This window comes from Brassica oleracea, chromosome C4 (genome assembly GCF_000695525.1).
Source record: "Brassica oleracea var. oleracea cultivar TO1000 chromosome C4, BOL, whole genome shotgun sequence".
In the NCBI taxonomy this organism is placed as follows: domain Eukaryota; kingdom Viridiplantae; phylum Streptophyta; class Magnoliopsida; order Brassicales; family Brassicaceae; genus Brassica; species Brassica oleracea.
The window spans coordinates 52,647,461-52,664,769 of record NC_027751.1 but is presented as its reverse complement, the minus strand read 5'-3'; the positions used below and the strand labels follow the sequence as shown (position 1 = coordinate 52,664,769).

The 17,309-nt window shown below is 34.9% G+C and overlaps 4 protein-coding genes across 6 annotated transcripts; 1 reads left to right on the top strand and 3 right to left on the bottom strand.

The window, feature by feature from the left end:
- The first annotated feature begins 1,057 nt into the window (after window positions 1-1,057).
- Window positions 1,058-1,492, top strand: LOC106339230 (RING-H2 finger protein ATL22-like). The gene has a single exon (XM_013778018.1). The coding sequence runs from the start codon at window positions 1,082-1,084 to the stop codon at window positions 1,490-1,492; it is 411 nt and encodes a 136-aa protein (XP_013633472.1). The 5' UTR covers window positions 1,058-1,081.
- Window positions 1,493-6,023: 4,531 nt separating this feature from the next.
- On the bottom strand, window positions 6,024-8,402 carry LOC106337130 (ribose-phosphate pyrophosphokinase 5, chloroplastic). Its single transcript, XM_013776177.1, has 9 exons — window positions 8,233-8,402; window positions 7,991-8,164; window positions 7,371-7,619; window positions 7,091-7,234; window positions 6,845-7,012; window positions 6,703-6,772; window positions 6,534-6,615; window positions 6,280-6,439; window positions 6,024-6,188 (listed from the first exon to the last, which is right to left on the bottom strand). The coding sequence occupies exons 1-9, from the start codon at window positions 8,338-8,340 to the stop codon at window positions 6,150-6,152; spliced, it is 1,194 nt and encodes a 397-aa protein (XP_013631631.1). The 5' UTR covers window positions 8,341-8,402; the 3' UTR covers window positions 6,024-6,149.
- Window positions 8,403-9,912: 1,510 nt separating this feature from the next.
- On the bottom strand, window positions 9,913-12,036 carry LOC106342329 (protoheme IX farnesyltransferase, mitochondrial). Its single transcript, XM_013781228.1, has 7 exons — window positions 11,759-12,036; window positions 11,531-11,663; window positions 11,232-11,369; window positions 11,009-11,142; window positions 10,793-10,918; window positions 10,560-10,663; window positions 9,913-10,477 (listed from the first exon to the last, which is right to left on the bottom strand). The coding sequence occupies exons 1-7, from the start codon at window positions 12,034-12,036 to the stop codon at window positions 10,137-10,139; spliced, it is 1,254 nt and encodes a 417-aa protein (XP_013636682.1). The 3' UTR covers window positions 9,913-10,136.
- Window positions 12,037-14,593: 2,557 nt separating this feature from the next.
- Window positions 14,594-17,007, bottom strand: LOC106342330 (protein BCCIP homolog). 3 transcript variants are annotated; one of them, XM_013781229.1, is made up of 7 exons: window positions 16,854-17,007; window positions 16,565-16,721; window positions 16,408-16,484; window positions 15,275-15,775; window positions 15,109-15,201; window positions 14,975-15,031; window positions 14,594-14,886 (listed from the first exon to the last, which is right to left on the bottom strand). In XM_013781229.1, the coding sequence occupies exons 2-7, from the start codon at window positions 16,719-16,721 to the stop codon at window positions 14,794-14,796; spliced, it is 978 nt and encodes a 325-aa protein (XP_013636683.1). In that variant the 5' UTR covers window positions 16,854-17,007; the 3' UTR covers window positions 14,594-14,793. The 3 variants fall into 3 exon arrangements, with proteins under 3 accessions (XP_013636683.1, XP_013636684.1, XP_013636685.1); XM_013781230.1 differs by having other exon boundaries at window positions 16,802-17,001; XM_013781231.1 differs by having other exon boundaries at window positions 16,915-16,967.
- Between the last annotated feature and the right edge of the window lie 302 nt (window positions 17,008-17,309).

Here is a 17,309-nt window from a genome sequence, read left to right as displayed (position 1 = left end):
GAAATTTTTTTGAAACCAAACAATAGTAGACGACTTAACTTTCAGTCGTCTCAGGTTACAGATTTCAAAGTCAATTGCAAAAATAACCTTTGCGTTGACCAGACGACTTCCAGGTAAGTTGTCTACAGCCAGACGACTTCCCAAGTAAGTCGTCTGACGAACAGATCTGGAAAAAAACTCGATGTCATACCTTAAATTGGTGAGATAAGTTCCTTAGCATACATAAGGCTTCTCCAAGCACACAGAATCACAAACGAAAGTAACCCACCCAGAATCGTTAGCTTCTATGACTCTATGAACCATAAAAAATTTAGAATCAAAATCTTGGGTTTTTTTAGCTCATTGTGGAGAGAAAGTGAGAGATATGTTGTGTTTAGTTCACAAGAATGGAAAAAGAAGAAGGGTAAATCGATTTTGGGAGCATTAAGAGCTTCAAATTGGTTGTTCATGGTGGTTGTGGTATTGATGACAATGACAATCTTGTAATTACTTGAAGATGATGAGGGTGAGAGAGTAAAAATGTCATTTTCGGAAAAAAAAGAAAAAAAAAATTGATGGCATTTTCGTAAATTATATGAACTTGTGGGGCGAATAGGGCAAAACCAATTTTCAAAAAAAAAGGAGGTTAGTTTTGTGTTTGACTTTAAGTTATAGGTCAATTCTGCAAAAAGCCCAATAAATTTTGCATTGAAAATCGAAAACGACACTTATTTTGTAACGAAAAAAATTCTCTAAAACGACACTTAATATGAAACAGAGGGAGTATGACTTAAGTTTCACTTTAACAATACTTCACTTTCATATAAAAATAAATAAATAAATAAATTATTCTGCTTTAGAATAACCACTGTGCATTTAGAAAGTATTTTACTTTGAGAAAATAAAGTAGAGCTGAAATTGATTTTACGTGCATGAAAAATACACATCAAATTAGATCGTCACCGTTAATTCAGTCCAAAGTTTTGAATCAGGACCGTCCATTTAATAAGAAAACCCTTATATATACACATCTACACAAACATAGCTTCGTTTTGTGTCAACTTCATAACACTTTCTATGAGAAAACTTACGTTTCTCAAGAATGTTTGCTGAGTCTCTGATTAGTTTCTCTCAGTTGATCGCAGAAACCTTCATTATCGTCTCCCTCTCCGTCTTCTCTCTCCGTCTCTTCCTTAGACTTGCATCCTTCCTCGTGAGCCGCCCTTGGCGCCGTTACCGTACATTCACCGTTCGCCGCCGCCGAAGATGGAGGAAGAAAACGGCGGAACCGTACTGTCCCATTTGTCTCCAAGACGCAGCGGAGGGAGAGAAGATGAGGCGGTTAACGGCGTGCGGCCATTGTTTCCACGCCGAGTGCATCGATCCGTGGCTGGAGAAACGGTCCACGTGTCCTCAGTGCAGAGCTCAGATCCCGCCGGTGCCGCCGGAGTATCCTCTGGTTGCGTTATTTGTCCCTCCCGGCGTGATAGAGTTGTTTACCAAGGAACCTTAGCTCTTTCGTTATCATTATTCTTTATAATTAATTAAAACTTAACCTGAGTTTTAATACAGAAGTACATGATTACGTAATCAGTAACCAATGTAATCTTTGTACTTGTCTGTCGCACTCATAAAAGAAAAAAAAAGTTTTTCCAATTTTGGACCATATATTATCGGTTGGCGACAAAACTAAAATTGCATATGAAACAAGAATTTAAAGTGCATAAAAAAACAAAAATATACAGTTTTTTTTTGGAACAATACTTAATTAGGTTCACCCCTATGAAAGCCAACTAATATGTTATGTAAGAATAGTTTAAAAAAACAATAAAAATAAAAAGTTAAATAGCTGAAAAAAAAACAACACCTACATTAATTAGCGCCATCTGCAAAATTCTAAATTTTAAAAACCTAAACTCTAAAACCATAAACCCTAAATCCAAAACACTAAACCATAAACCCCAATCTTAAATCTAAACTCTAAATCTTAAACCTTAAACCCAAACTCCAAACAATAAACCCTAAATCCTAAAATCTAAACCCTAAATCCTAAAATCTAAACCCTAAAGCCTAAACCCAAAACTCTAAACCCTAAACCCTAAATCCTAAAATCTAAACCCTAAATCCTAAACCCAAAACTTTAAATTTTAAACCCAAACCCTAAATCATAAACCCTAAATCCTAAACCCTAAACCCAAAACTTTAAATTTTAAACCCAAACCCTAAATCATAAACTCTAAACCCAAACCTCTAAACCGTAAACCTTAATCTTATTAACTAGCAGATGGATTTACGATTTAGAGGTTTGGGTTTAGGGTTTAGGATTTAGAGTCTAGGGTTTAGAATTTGAAGATTTGGATTTAGAGTTTAGGATTTGAGTTTAGGGTTTACGATTTAGTATTTAGGATTTAGATTTTATGGTTTATGGTTTAGAGTTGTGGGTTTAGGGTTTAGATTTTAGGATTTAAGGTTTATTGTTTAGAGTTTGGGTTTAAGGTTTAAAATTTAGGATTTAGATTTTAGGATTAAGATTTATGGTTTAGTGTTTCAGATTTAGGATTTATGGTTTTAGAGTTTAGGTTTTTAGACGGCGTTAATTAATGTCGGTGTTGTTTTTTTCAGTTATTTTTTTTAATTTTTATTGTCTTTTTTAACTACTGTTAGATGGCACTTTGATTGGTTATGAAGAGTGTGGTGAATTTAACCATTCACCGCATGGGTGAACCTAAGTATTGTTCTTTTTTTGTAAGATTTGTTTCCTATTTTCTTGGACTTAGTCTAAGTATTTCGAATTCATTAGAAGAAAAAACAGCTAATTTGCAAATGTATAAATCAACAACAACTCTTCTGAATTATAGGTCTTTTATATATAGCATGAATTATTTCAAATAATAAATGCTGAGCTTACTTTTGAGCCTAAATTTTATCATAATAACCTAACCTTAACTTTAAGTTGAACTCCTTCCAAATTTGAACTTGAAATATCCAAAATCTTCTCAATATGCTATCATACATCACGTTTGAGCACCACATGCATAAAACAACGGCACATTCAATCACACACTATGTCACAGCGGACACTACAAACACACAATCAAAAGCTTTCTTTCTCCAAGGTCCATTTCATAAGACCATGTTCCTCCTATGTAACAATTAAACATAAATGTATATTTCATGTTTCTCCAATCACATCTAAGGCAATTATTTTCCTTCTTTTTATGACAAATTTCTTTTAAAAAAATTCAACTTTAATTACATAACACATCATTTTATTTTTAAATAAATTTATTCTTCTTTTTCATACTCAGTTTAACACTCGCACATCAAAGTATACAAGTTTCCTTTTTCAACAATTTTATAGCTCAGTTTCCTACATTATTTTTTATATTATTTTATGTACTATTTTGCAAAGTTATAAAGAAACATTTCAAACAACTGCATCTTCAGAACTTCTAAGTTTATATCTTAAAGATATATATACATATTTTACAACACCAGGATTTACTGTAGAACCGCCAAGTGAATATACAGCCTGAAATTAGGAATTAAGCTCCAAATAATGTTATTATGTGGTCCGCGGAGAAGCATCTATGAAGAAATTAGTTTGATTTGTTATGGGTATCTAAAAACAATTTTTAGGGTATAAATTTACATGTTTCGCTGGATATCAGCAGTATACAGTATACGCGTACACTCTAGATGATATAAGTTTTTAAAATTAGCATCTAACTAATGTAGTTTTACATAATATCTATACGATATCTATTTTAGTATATGATACCCAAAATCCACCAAACTTCGTCACCCAATAAAGTTAGAGAATAACAGTGTTAATTAGTGCCCATTAATATTTTATTTACAGGTAAACACCTCTGATGATTTGGTTTTCTTCGCCACTTAACGATTTTCTTACCTACCAATTACCATTATCTAACCCACCATCGAATAAAGTTGGCAAGTCTTCTACAGGTGGCTTTAATCTTTCAAATAGTGGTTTACCGAACAATAAACATTTCTATAAGATCAAAGTTGCAATAATCTAATTAATAATGTGGGAATCTTTGTACTTTCGTAACAGATATAAATTGGGGAGTTTCTAACTTTATATATATAGCGATACAGACTGATTATATAAATGCTTTAGTCCTGGATGCATGTTACCCTTTAGCATATGATTCTTAAAAGTCTTTGACAATTTGCGTTCAATTACTCTAATTTAGTAGTTTGGACTTATGAATTATATATAGCTTTATTGAGAACCTATCACTCTAATTTCCGTTCAAGTGTCCATTTATCACACCCTTTAGTCATTGCTAAAGCTGACTTCACATGTAGTCTGCAGAGCAGGAAGAAACGATATTATAACATATTTATTGCAGGTCTCTTAGGTTGGGTCTTTTAACGTAATATAAGATACGGTCTCTTAGCTTTTAACGTAAAAAGCTAAGAGACGTCTCTTATATCTCTTATTTAAGAGACGTTTCTTACCTTTTTTAGTTAAAAGTTAAGAGACTGTATCTTATATTACGCTAAAATATTCAACCTAAAAAAACCTACAATAAACATGCTCTTAGTATTACTAGAGAACCTCGTCTTTTTAATGACAAAACTAGGTTTGATTAATATATTTTGGGTGTAAAAATGTATCTTAAACTTTTATTTATTAAAATACTGCTTTGAAAAATAAAAACCAATTGCAAAGGAAAAGTCATTTGTTATTATGAAAATGTACACTTAAATGATTCAGATTAATGAGCCATATTAATTAATACATAGTTGTTGTTTCTGTGCTTAAACTTTGGAATTAATATATAGTTGTTGATGACACAAAAGGTTTTATGAAAATCTCTGTAGGCAGTTTCATCGATATCAAACATAACTTAACTGATGAATATTATTTTGTTTTGTTTTCTTCTTAGATTTGTATAGAGTACTTTCATTTTGGTTCAATTAGTTCAATCTCTGTAGGCAGTTTCATCGATATCAAATTTTTTCTAGCGGAAAATAGAGCATTACAAAAAAAACAATTTATGAAAAAATGTTGTATTTTGATTGTAGTTTAATATTTAATTATGTATTTCTATTTATAATTTTATATTTTAGTGTAATATTTAATTAATTAATATTAGTATAGCATTTTTATATGTGTACTATTTATTTATAAAAGTTTTATGAATTTATATTAATTATGACAAATATAAAGATCATAGTGTAAGTTACAAATAATTTTGAAATTAAATTTGAAGTTTTGCTTTTGAAGAATAACACCTTGAATCTTCAAATATAGAGTTTGCAAAAGGGCAAATCTCTATAATATCACCTTTCTAAGTTTATATCACAAAAATAGCACTCAAAAACTAAAATGACCAAAATAGCACATTTCTAAGTTTATCCTTTGAAAATTTTAATTTTTTTATTTTTCAAAATTTGAAATCTTATCTCCAAAACCTCATTTCTCAACCCTAAACCCTAAATCCTAAACCCTAAACCCTAAACCCTAAACTCTAAACCCTAAACCCTAAATCCTAAACCCTACCTTTTAACTCTAAACCCTAAGTTGTGGCTTTTGATAAAACATTAAGTGCTATTTTTGTGACTTTTGACCTTGAGTGCTAGTTTGGGAACAAAAACTTGATTTAGTGCTATTTTTGTCTTTTTCTCTTTGCAAAACTCTAAAATTTGTACTAAATCAACTTGGTTGTTTCTTCATTTCCACTCAACTGGATGATGACGTTTTCGATTTTTTGGACTTTGTAGGTAGATATCTAAAATTTGACAAAAAAAAAAAGAAGACTTGAATAGATAGATTAAAAAAAAATTATTATCTTGAACACGTGATAGTTTTTTGGAGTCTTGGTTGGAACTTTGGTTAGGCATAGAGTTTGTTATCTTGATTTTCTGCTTAAGTAGGATGATAGTGAACTAGTTTGTCTACCTCATTCAATAAATTCATGTAACACAAGTGTAGAGATAGCAAAACGCACTCGCGGCTCTCAAATGGGCAAGTGTTACTCTTAATTGATGACTGAGTTAGAGAAAATGTAGATCTTACAAGTTGGTTCCTCTAATCATTCACACACATGTCAGACATTTACAAGCGCAAAAAAGGAAGTTGTACATTATCAGAAACCCATTCACACACGAGTCTTGAACATTGTTGCATCAGTCAATCAATCAATCCCCAATGTCGAAAATGGCTCAATGTCTCCCTGATACATCCAAATAATTATAGTTTAGGACTCGATGTCTCCCTTAGAAATCTCATTTTGAATCTCAATGTGTTTTCTTTGTTTTACTTACAGAGCAATCATCATGAACACGCCATATGGTCTCCGCAAGAAGGTTTGCTACTGAGAGAACTGTAAGCTGAGGAAAGTAGTTTTGCTCCGACAGTGGAATCGTGTTGGTTATGATCACCTCTTGAAACAGACCGCTTGAGAGTCTACTAATTGCAGGAGGGCTGTTTCCATATATATATCATACACAAATGCATAACTATAAGCTTTTCTCTCTTAATACTTCCAACACTTGGCATATATTTCACATGGACTTACCTGAAAACGGCATGAGTGGTACATGCGTACACTTCTCTTGCTCCTTCTTGGTGTAACAGAGCTGCACCTTTGCTTATGGTTCCTAGTGTGTTACAATAACAAGTGTGCAAGCATAAGGAGAATGTTTATGGATTTGATATATACGCAGTTAGAGACTTGCATAACTCACCCGCTGTGTCAATCATGTCATCCACCATTATAGCTACTTTCCCTTTAACATCCCCGATTAAGTTCATCACCTACATGAAACGGATTGTCAGATGTCACAGCCAAGCCTCGGCTAAAATGTATTTGTCAATTGTTTCTTTTACCTCTGCAACATTGTGCCCATGACGTCTTTTATCAACGATTGCTAAAGGAGCATCGGATAGCTTCTTGGCAAAAGCGCGAGCCCTTGCGACTCCACCAACATCAGGCGAAACAACCACCAAGTCATCAGAGGATATGCCTTTGCTTGCCAGGTAATCAAGTATCACAGGCTGTTCATAAAATATTAACCGTAAGAAAATCCATTTTCACGAAAGTAATCAATGCTTTAAGGGAAGAACCTGCTTTACCTGGCCATAAACATGGTCAACAGGAATATCAAAGTATCCCATAGACTGTCCAGAGTGAAGGTCACAGGCAAGAACACGGTCTGCACCAGACTCTGTTATCAGATTAGCGACAAGCTTGGCAGCAATAGATTCACGTCCCTGAGTCTGCAAGAGTTTGTAGAACGGAAAGGTCATATGAAAAACTATCTTCGCCAATAACTAGAAACTAATAGACAGTACCAATGTTGGAAGAAGATTGATTCCAAGGCAGATTCTAATAGTACAAGCACAAAGGACTTGCCTTTCTATCAGCTCGAGCATAGCCAAAGTAAGGAATCACAGCCGTGATGGTCTTGGCAGATGCTCTACGGCAAGCGTCAATCATAACGAGCAGTTCCATAAGATTTTCATTGGCAGGTGGGCACGTAGGCTGCACAAGGAACACATCGCATCCCCTAACACTCTCTTGCAGCTGAACATAGATCTCTCCATCAGCAAACCGCTTAATCTTGATTTTCCCCAGCTCCAGTCCCAAATAGCATGAAATCTCCTGTAGAAATCGCCAAGATCCATGAAGTTACAATATAACCAGTTTCTTCCTAATCGATTAATAAGGAATTTGAACAAATCTCCAGCTTCAAGCAACTATCCAAAGTAGAAACCAGTTTCTTCCTAGTCGAAACTCAAAATGAATCTGCTAACTCTTGCAAGATTAAGATCTCCTGTACACAAACACCCCCCAATGAGCAATCACCAAGATCCATGAAGTTACAAGATAATCAGTTTCTTCCTAATCACAATTGAATAAATCTCCAAGCCGCAAACAACTATCCTCGTAGAAATCAGTTTCTTCCTAATCAGAGCAATTCAAGTTGAATCTGAAGAACTCTAGCGATTCAAGCTCAGATTAAGCAAAGGAACCTGAGCCAAGGAAGGATTAGCAGTGCCGGAGAAGATACGAAGCCGCGTGGTGTTATTGTTAATCGCATCTTCCAACCGCGTCCTCGAGAGAAGAGCACTCGCGGGAGCGGTGTCGCCTGTAAGCAGATACAGATCGTCGGAGTTCCCGCCGTACGAATCCACCGCCTTACACTTCTATAGAACAAGATTCTCATCAGATGCGAGCGCAAAGACTGTAGAGAGAGAGAGAGTGAGAGACTTACGAGAGGAAATCGAACGGAAGCAGGATCGCGATGAATCAGAGGAGAAGATCGCCGGAGATCCGCCGCCGGTAAACTATGTGAAGGCTGAGCGTGAAGAAGAAACGCCATTTTGTGATTCGATTGAGAGATTTTTTTTAGGGTTTTTTTTTTTTAAGAAGAAGCTGGTGTCAACAGTAAAGAACAGTCTCTTTTTTATACCCGCGAGATACGAAAAATTGACCCTTTGTATTGCTTTTTTTTAACTAACCGGTAACTGAATAACTAACCGGTAACGGCAAAAAAAAAACTAACCGTAGTGTTAAATCTTTAACCAAACACTCTGAGATATTGAATCTGATATATAGTTTATACAAAGACTAGAGAAGAGTATGTGATTGATTAAAACAAAAACATTTCCATAATCAACTGTTTCTAGCTTCATGAAAAGAGTCATAAAGGCAAAATTTATTCTGGCATACTCTTACGAATTCTAACATACTCTCTACTCTTAATGAAATAAGAGATTTCCAATTTTGCCCATACGTTTTTCCTCCTCAATTGAAAATTTAAATTTTGAATTTTGGGTATCAAATTCAAAATTTGAATTTTAGTAAAACTAAAAACTTGGTACAAGTTGAACCAAGTTACACCATTGCCAAAGTACAAACTTGGTATAACTATGTACTAGTTTTACCAAGTTATATCTCGAAGATGGTATAACTAGGTTTTAGTTTTATCAAGTTGTACATTTGTCAAGGTATAACTTGGTAAAACTATAACCTAGTTATACAGTTTTACCAAGTTACACGATAGTATAACTTGGTAAAACTGTTTTTCTGGGTTTGTAGTTTTACTTTCGTGTTCTATTTTGATATCTGTTTTTCTGGATCTTAAAAATCGAAAATACAAAAAAGTAGATCGAAAATGACGGAAAGAATAGATGGAGGAATATGTAGAGAAGAAGGAAGATGAGGTAGAGGAAGAGAAGGAGGAAGAAGCGGAAATGAAGGAGGAGGAAAAAGCGGCAGAGAAGGAAGATGAAGAGAAAACAGAAGAGGAGCACGGAGAAGAAGCAGAAAGAGAGGAGAAAAAAGAAGAAGAGAAATAAGCGGAGGAGGAGAAGAATAAAGAAAAGGAAGAGAAAAAAAAAGAAGAGAAAAAAGAGAAGGAAAAGAAAAACGAGAGAGAGAATAAAATTGAAGAAGGTAAAAGAGAATGAGAAAAAGAAACATGAATCTATAATTGAAAAGAATGAAGTTGAATTAGGTTAAATGGTATATTCCGTAAATACGTGAATTCATTAAAGGTTAATTGGACTTCTACTTATTTTTCGAATTAAAAATAAACGATTAAGAAAAGAATTAAAAGAGAAGAGTATAGGAGAATAGAATTTTTGAAAGAGTATATCAGCAATTGTTCTGAAAATGGACTTTACAATCTGATGAATGTTCTTCCACAGCTAGAAATAAAGAGCTCTGCAGGCCCACACTCAGGCCCAATACTCAGTATCATGACATGGATTCGGTTGAACCGTCTGGAACATAGACAAAGCTGCCTCCGTGGAAATAGAAATGTAGCCACTGCTTAACCTCATCGTTTAATCATAGATTTAGACAGATAAAGAGGACAAGAGCAGTAGCAACAGGGACTACCTATCAAGAATGTACCACAAACAAGATACCAAATGTTTGATCAAACACATAATAAACTCGATTAAAGCATTTGAAGCCTTTGATGTCAATGTACATTGAAACATTTCAACTAATCAGAATAAAATATATATTGTGGAGCCAAAAATTCATAAACCTGTAGTATGTATTCTCTCCACTTGCTTATTATCAAAGATGAAAACTCAAAAAAAAAAACAATTTCACAGTATTCTTCACTTTGTGATGTGTGTCCTCTCAATAATTCAAGAACTTGCTTTATGGAGAATAGAAGGAAGGAGCTGGGAGGAACGGAAATGGTGCGGCAGAAGCATAAGCCACAGGAGGCTGAGCAGGGCGTTTCTTTCTTCTTTGAGTTTTTACTTCACTTGATGCAGAGTTCGGTAAACCGGCTGCTTCTAGAAGTGGTTGCTTGTCCTCATCATAGACGCGGTGTATAAGCAGACCAGACATGAAAACAGGAAGGAAGAGAAGACTGGCGTGGAACATCTTCCTTGCTTTCTCCATGGTTCCGTGTCTGTAGAATGAAAACGCTGTAGCAGCAATTGCCATTGTGAGAAGCGTCGATTCGAGACAGAACCAGCTCGACGTCAAACCCCCTGTGTTCACAAAAATGGAAGGAACAGATTAGACAAAGCAGTCAATCATTAAAAATGAATTCACAAGGAAGAGAAGACTCACAGTCATAGGCAATGAAACCGAGAGGGACCATGTAAAAGCAGTTCCTAAGAGCCACTGCTGCTATTCTCTTCCCTGATGGATCAAACAGCGACAGCATCTTGTAACTGAAACAACAAGGGGCACAATATCAAAACTGAGATCATGCAGCTGAACTGACCACTTTCAAGAACAACACTATATGCAAAGGAGACATTCTATCCAGTATAAAACCCATATGGTTCATATTATCTCACCCTCCAGCTGCATAATCATCGCGGCAGAGATGTGCAAGGGCCATAAAATGAGGAATCTGCCAAAAATAAAGAGCAGCTGGAAGAATCATCGAATTGTATGAGATCTCGCCAGAAGCTGCAGCCCACCTGAACAAACCCACAAAAACAGACAAAAACATAAATAAATTTGCAAAAAAGCAGACATGAACAAAGTAAAACGAAGAGGAAAAGTTATACCCAAGTAAAGGTGGGATGGCACCAACAACAGCACCAACCCAAGTATTCACAGGGTGAAGCTGCTTCAACGGAGTGTAAACAAACGCGTAAAGCACAAGATTAGCAGACGCAAGTCCAGCCGCCATCATATTAGTCTGCAATAGCCTTGTCGTAAAAGCAAAAGATAAAGACTCCTAACATCTCATTACAATAATCACACAGAACAAGGAAAAAAAGGATTCACCTTGGTAGCCAACAAACAAGCACCAGACGCACCAGCTATAGTAGCCCACGCAACAGCATGTGGAACACTCATACGCCCCGAAGGCAACGGCCTTCTCATCGTCCTCTTCATCTTAGCATCATTACTAATCTCAAAAATCTGAAAAAAAAAACACACACACGTAAATTAGATTCAAATTCTCGCACTTTAAACACTAAACATTTTTAAATCGCATTTTAAATGTTGAAAGCGACATTTTTTATCGTAACAAACCTCCGGATTCTAAAGTTTGTAGATTTTATCAATCACAAGCACAAAACCTGATTCAAGGAGTTAGCAGAAGCAGCGATCATCATGGTGCCAGCACACGTGTAACAAAGCCCCGCTAAGTCAACCGCAACGTTCCCCGTGCCGAGAATGTAGCCAGTGCCAGATGTCGCAACCACGAGCATGCTGCAACGGATCAAACAAAAGATACCATTTAAAAAAAAAAAAAAAAAAAAAGAGAATTTGAATAAATTGAATCCAAGTTTCAAACTTTATTACACCTGAGCCGAGCTTTTGAGAGCTCCCAGTAGCAGCGAGCGTAGTGGTGCCCTAATCCCGCCGCAGCCGCGATTCTCGACGTGGCGGCGGCGGCGCCCGAGGTGAGGACTCGGTTGGGATCGGATCCGGCGCCGGAGATCGCTAGCTTAGCAGTTGAGGGCGGAGGCTGGGGGAAGGTGTTGACGGCGCATAGTTCGCGGGACCAAGGGATCAGTCTAGAAGAAGAAGAGGACAGAGAGATCCTCGAGGAGAAGCGAGACACGGCGGATCTTCGCCACATCGTTATGAGAAGAGGTTTCGGTAGCCCGAATCACTAGGCGTTGAGAGAGAGCGGCGACCGATACGTGTTCATCTCATACGAGCAAAAGATTGATTTGCTTTCAGATATTTCGAGTCACGGAGACTCTTCTACAGAGAAATGAAAAAGTGTCTGGCGCTAATTGTAATATTTAGTATTGTTTAGGGACTACTCGTCGAGTATTATCACAGAATCGGAGGGCTTTGTTCTGTAAATAAACTAAAGTATCAATGGTTGGGCTTTGGCCCAGTTATGGCTGGGCTTTGAGTTTACCCACAAAAAGTAAGAATAGACTCACGTAACCTTCTTCTTTTTTTTCTAAGAAAATAATCTCCAATCCATCTATATAATCTTATTTTATTAAATGAGAATCATTCTTAAAAAATCTACTTTGGTTTTACCATAATATTTGACTAACAATATCTAACCTAAAATTTCTCTAACAATAATTTATTACACCACATCTTTTTGAATTTTACAAAGTTATACAACAAATAAAATTTTATTTATTAGACCATATCACACGACAATGATATACACAATATAGTTTTTATACTTTATTATACTCTTTTCTAAACATACAATATAGTTTATATACTTTATTACACTATTTTCTAAACATCTATATAGTTCCAAAAATTTACAAAATCAAATTTAATACAAACACTTTAACAAACCATATATAAAAAAATAAAACTATATATTTTACGTTAAATTATTTTTTTATAGTTTAAAATAAAATTTGTTATTTAATACAAGATTAAAAATTATTAAAAAATTTACAAATCTATACTACTAAATTAGCCAAAATCAACCAAGTAAATCTTAAGGCTCACAAGTTCAACAAATGTAACTCTTATAAAATGCACACAAAATATAACGTGAGAGAGTAAGTATGGACATCGGGTCTTCTGGTTGGGTACAGATCGGTTCCTTTCGATCTAAGTATTTAAAATTTTCTGGTTCGGATTCGGGTCGATTTCTTTGGGATCAAGGTCCATAATTCAAATACCTACAAAATACCTATAGTTTTTGGGTACGTAACGGTCCAAATTGGCTTGGGGTTTTTAGGATTCGAAAAATATTCGAAGTACCCAAAAATTAAAAAAATACTGAAACTCAAAAAAATCCGAAAACACAAATAAATACCTGAAAAATATTTAAATTCCTAAAAAAAACCCAAAGTTTACGGTAAATATGACATCAGGAACCTAATATACCTAAAAACATTTATTCATACCCAAAAAAATTTGAATTTTACCCAAAACTATAATCGGAAATCTGGATCCGAAACTTAAAAAAAATATTCATAATACTGAAAACACATTCGAAATACCAAATACATATATGAAAAAATCAAATATACCTAATATACTTAAAACATTTAATATACTTTGAATACCCAACTGGGTCTCGGATAGGACTAGGAATCGAATAAAGACCGCAAGTCGACGAAAAAATCAAATATGTACTTTGCCCTAAATCCAAACCCAAACCACAACTATATTTCTTGATTGATTTTGGTTTGGTTTTTTGGATCCGATGAAATATCTAAGACTAAAAAGAATTATATAATAGTGTACATACAAATATTATATAAACTAATATATTTTGAATACCCAACTGGATCTCGGATAGGACTAGAAATCGAACAAAGACCGCAAGTCGGAGAAAAAATCAAATATGTACTTTGCCCTAAATCCAAACCCAAACCACAACTATATTTCTTGATTGATTTTGGTTTGGTTTTTTGGATCCGATGAAATATCTAAGACTAAAAAGAATTATATAATAGTGTACATACAAATATTATATAAACTAATATATTTTGAATACCCAACTGGTTCTCGGATAGGACTAGAAATCGAACAAAGACCGCAAGTCGGAGAAAAAATCAAATATGTACTTTGCCCTAGATCCAAACCCAAACCGCAACTATATTTCTTGGTTGATTTTGGTTTGGTTTTTCGGATCCGGTGAAATATCTAAGACTAAAAAGAGTTATATAATAGTGTACATACAAAATATTATATAAACAAATTCACAAATTATATAATTTTAAACAAGTGCCCTTCTTCGATATAATGACTTTGTAAGAGAATAATGTACGCCAATTCTAAAATACTAATTCACAAATTTTGTTTATAATCCAAAGAAGAACCCGCGCTTCGACCATATGATATGATTTAACGAAAAGAGGTTTCTAGTAAGTGCGGTTAAAAAATTGCAACCTTCTAAATAGGAACTAGTCAATCCATGAGTATACCATGAAGTTCCTGGCTCAGGATGAACACTGGCGGCATGCTTAACACAGATCAAAATCTAGTTTTCTTTAAAAACCTGATCTAGTTTTCTTTAAAAACCAAAAGACTGTAGACTTCATTTCACTCTGAAATTAGATAATCCTATTTTTTTTAACTATAAAATACTAATTATATATAAAAATACTGTTTTCTGTTATAGAAAACTTTGAAAACATAAATTAAAACTCATTCATCTATTTTGTATATAAAAAAATATAGAGAGTGAACTTGGAGACGGTATAAAACAATAATGAGTTTCACAAGACATTTGATTCAGACACACGAAACTAGATTTCGCAGTGACATGTAGAAGAAGGTTGATGTGTAAAACAACAAAACATTAGAACTATGCTGGAAAACCACCGCAACGATCTTATCAAAACTGGCAGTAACCAATAAACAAACGACCAAAGTAAAAAGTTCATTCATTGTTCATTCAATCAATGAGAGAATTCAACATCTGTCTGAACTCAGGAATCCTTTTTGCTTCCACAGCCATCACTAGTCCCATCAGCTGATAATTCTTCATCTGTAACAATATAACCATCAAAACCAAATGATTACGGATTGAAAATAGAAAAAAAAACCATGTGTAAAGTCTGAAGAGAGAAACTTACTTCATGAGAAGTCACAAGCTGTGAGCGCATAGGGTATGTGAAAGACCAAGAACTCAGCTGCAAAAATGCAAATGTTTTAACAAAATGTTCATGGAAACACAAGAAGTGACTCTGTGAGAGAGAGAAGAAGTTACCTGGAGAAAGAGTTCATCTTCTGGCTTAAGGAAGACCGTTTCCTCCTCCTCTTCTTCACCACGACGAGGCTTCCTCTGCTTAGGATTCTTCAGCTATACATCAAACATCACATCAATAGAGATTCAAAAAAAACCAACTCCTTACCAGTTAAAACACAAAACTCACCTTGTAAATCTTGGTGACAAGCAGATACCACTTGAACCGGAACGAGCCACGAAGCTCCTCCGTAGGCTCGTCTTCCGTAGCCCACGAGACTTCATCAAACAACCCATCGTACAGCGGAGGAAGAAGCTGCGGAGGAAGGTTCATCACTCTCTGAGACACCAAGACACCAACACCCTGTGCCTTCTTCTCCAACATTGCTTCAAGATCTTTAGCTACACTCTTCTCCGAACAGACTTGAAGAAGAAACTCTTTTAACTCTCTAAAGCACTTGTGCTCCTTGTATCTCGCCAAGTTAAGAGCAGAGACAACAGCGAACACGGACTCGTCCTCATCATCTGCTACTTTCACAACGGTTCCTACTGTTGTCTGCTCCAGTACCAGATCAACAAAGCTGCTCAAATCCCACTCCTTGTCATCTAGATAGTTTTTGAGGAGGATCTTGACTCCGTTGAAGTCTGTTGGCTTAGGATCAAAGAACTCAAAGTCTGCTTGGACATCTCCCTTCAAAAATATCAAAAAAATTAAAAATAACAAACAAAGGGGGTTTCCATGATTCCATCTACAAATACCAAAACCACTGTTCTAAAAATAGCTATAATAATAAATAATTCATTATTTATTATTTATATATTATAAAAATTAATATACTGTAGTATAAAAACCTTATGAAAATAGAACAGTATGAATATTTTTACTTGTAAATCATCATATTTAACCTATTATATTATACTCCCTCCGTTCCGAAAAAATCTATTTAAAAAAAAACAAATTGTTTCAGAAAGTTACATTTTTTTATATTTTCAATGTATTAATTAATGGTAAATTGTAAATTAAAAAAAAAACATAATTGTGTTTATTGAAATTTTATTGGTTAAAAATTATGGTGAATAATTAGTTACAAAAAAATAATGCATCGGTATAATCAAAATTTCATATGTTTTCTTAATTTATGTAAAAAATCTAAAGCATACATCTTATTGAAACGTAGAGATTATAATTTACCATATTGTTATAGTTGCTAAACGCCTAGGCCTACTAACTAAACAACCCGTCCAATTAATCATTCTAGGCTCTAACTAGGCTTAAGCTTAGAGTCAAGGATCAAAAGAGAGGAGTCTGAATAATCTTATTACCTGAGAGTCTTCTTCATCAGAGGAGTCTGAAAGCTGTTCTTTTTGCTCCTTTTTAGACAAAGTTGGGAGCTTTTGATCTAACAAAACAAGAAAGATTCGTCATTACAATGCTTCTGAAATGAAACTTCTCAGTTTCAAGATTACTACTACTACTAACCAAAAGACATCAGCTCTTCAGAACGTTGAGAGTCTTCTTGTTGGTGGTGATGATGCAGTTTACGCCTTGAAGCTAGAGCGAGTGACCGCATAAACGGTGAAAATGATAAAGGTTGGTGCTTTATGAACCTTCTTCCTCCTGATGGTCTCCGAGGCATCTGTTCAAATTCACAGCTAAGAAACTTTCAGACCAATTCAATTAAGACATGTGAAACATAGACACATATAAGAACCTGTCCTGCTCGATTAATTGAGTCCAAGGAAACGAGAGAGACAGAGAGAGAACCGACCTGGAAACGCTTGCTGATGATATAGCAGAGAGAGGAAGCTAAAAGCCCTTCAAGTTTCGACCTTCTGATCAAACACGAACACGACCTAGAAGCTCTCTGTTTCTGAAAAACCCCAAAACCTTGTTCGACTTCGATGTCTGTCTATGAGGAAAGTGTGTGAAGAAACTAACGACGTCGTTTTACTCAAAAGAAACCCTAGGCTACATAAAAAGGCCCGTTAAAACATTCGTTTATAAGGGCCCATATAGTTTAATGGGAACTTACAAGCCCAATTGTTTTTTCTTCATTGGTTATTGACTTATTGTATTATCTCCATGTATTTTGAGAAACTATTAAGAAATCTACACAATTACTTTAATTAATATTTTTTTTGAGAATTTTGAGTGGATAATATGGATACAGATGCACTTATGTATGGATAGAATTTTTGAAAATTTCTGAAATTTTGTTTTTTTT

Excerpts from the sequence above, each read along its gene's own strand:
- LOC106339230 (XM_013778018.1), top strand. The coding sequence starts at position 1,082 with ATGTTTGCTGAGTCTCTGATTAGTTTCTCTCAGTTGATCGCAGAAACC.
- LOC106337130 (XM_013776177.1), bottom strand. The coding sequence starts at position 8,340 with ATGGCGTTTCTTCTTCACGCTCAGCCTTCACATAGTTTACCGGCGGCG. Across the intron at positions 6,616-6,702 it reads TGACATGATTGACACAGCGG|GAACCATAAGCAAAGGTGCA; the intron begins GTGAGTTATGCA and ends GTAACACACTAG. Across the intron at positions 6,440-6,533 it reads ACCACTCATGCCGTTTTCAG|CCCTCCTGCAATTAGTAGAC; the intron begins GTAAGTCCATGT and ends ATATGGAAACAG.
- LOC106342329 (XM_013781228.1), bottom strand. The coding sequence starts at position 12,036 with ATGTGGCGAAGATCCGCCGTGTCTCGCTTCTCCTCGAGGATCTCTCTG. Across the intron at positions 11,664-11,758 it reads CTCTCAAAAGCTCGGCTCAG|CATGCTCGTGGTTGCGACAT; the intron begins GTGTAATAAAGT and ends GATCCGTTGCAG. Across the intron at positions 10,478-10,559 it reads CGGTTTCATTGCCTATGACT|GGGGTTTGACGTCGAGCTGG; the intron begins GTGAGTCTTCTC and ends TTGTGAACACAG.
- LOC106342330 (XM_013781229.1), bottom strand. The coding sequence starts at position 16,721 with ATGCCTCGGAGACCATCAGGAGGAAGAAGGTTCATAAAGCACCAACCT. Across the intron at positions 15,032-15,108 it reads AAGATGAACTCTTTCTCCAG|CTGAGTTCTTGGTCTTTCAC; the intron begins GTAACTTCTTCT and ends GCATTTTTGCAG. Across the intron at positions 14,887-14,974 it reads AGCTTGTGACTTCTCATGAA|ATGAAGAATTATCAGCTGAT; the intron begins GTAAGTTTCTCT and ends ATATTGTTACAG.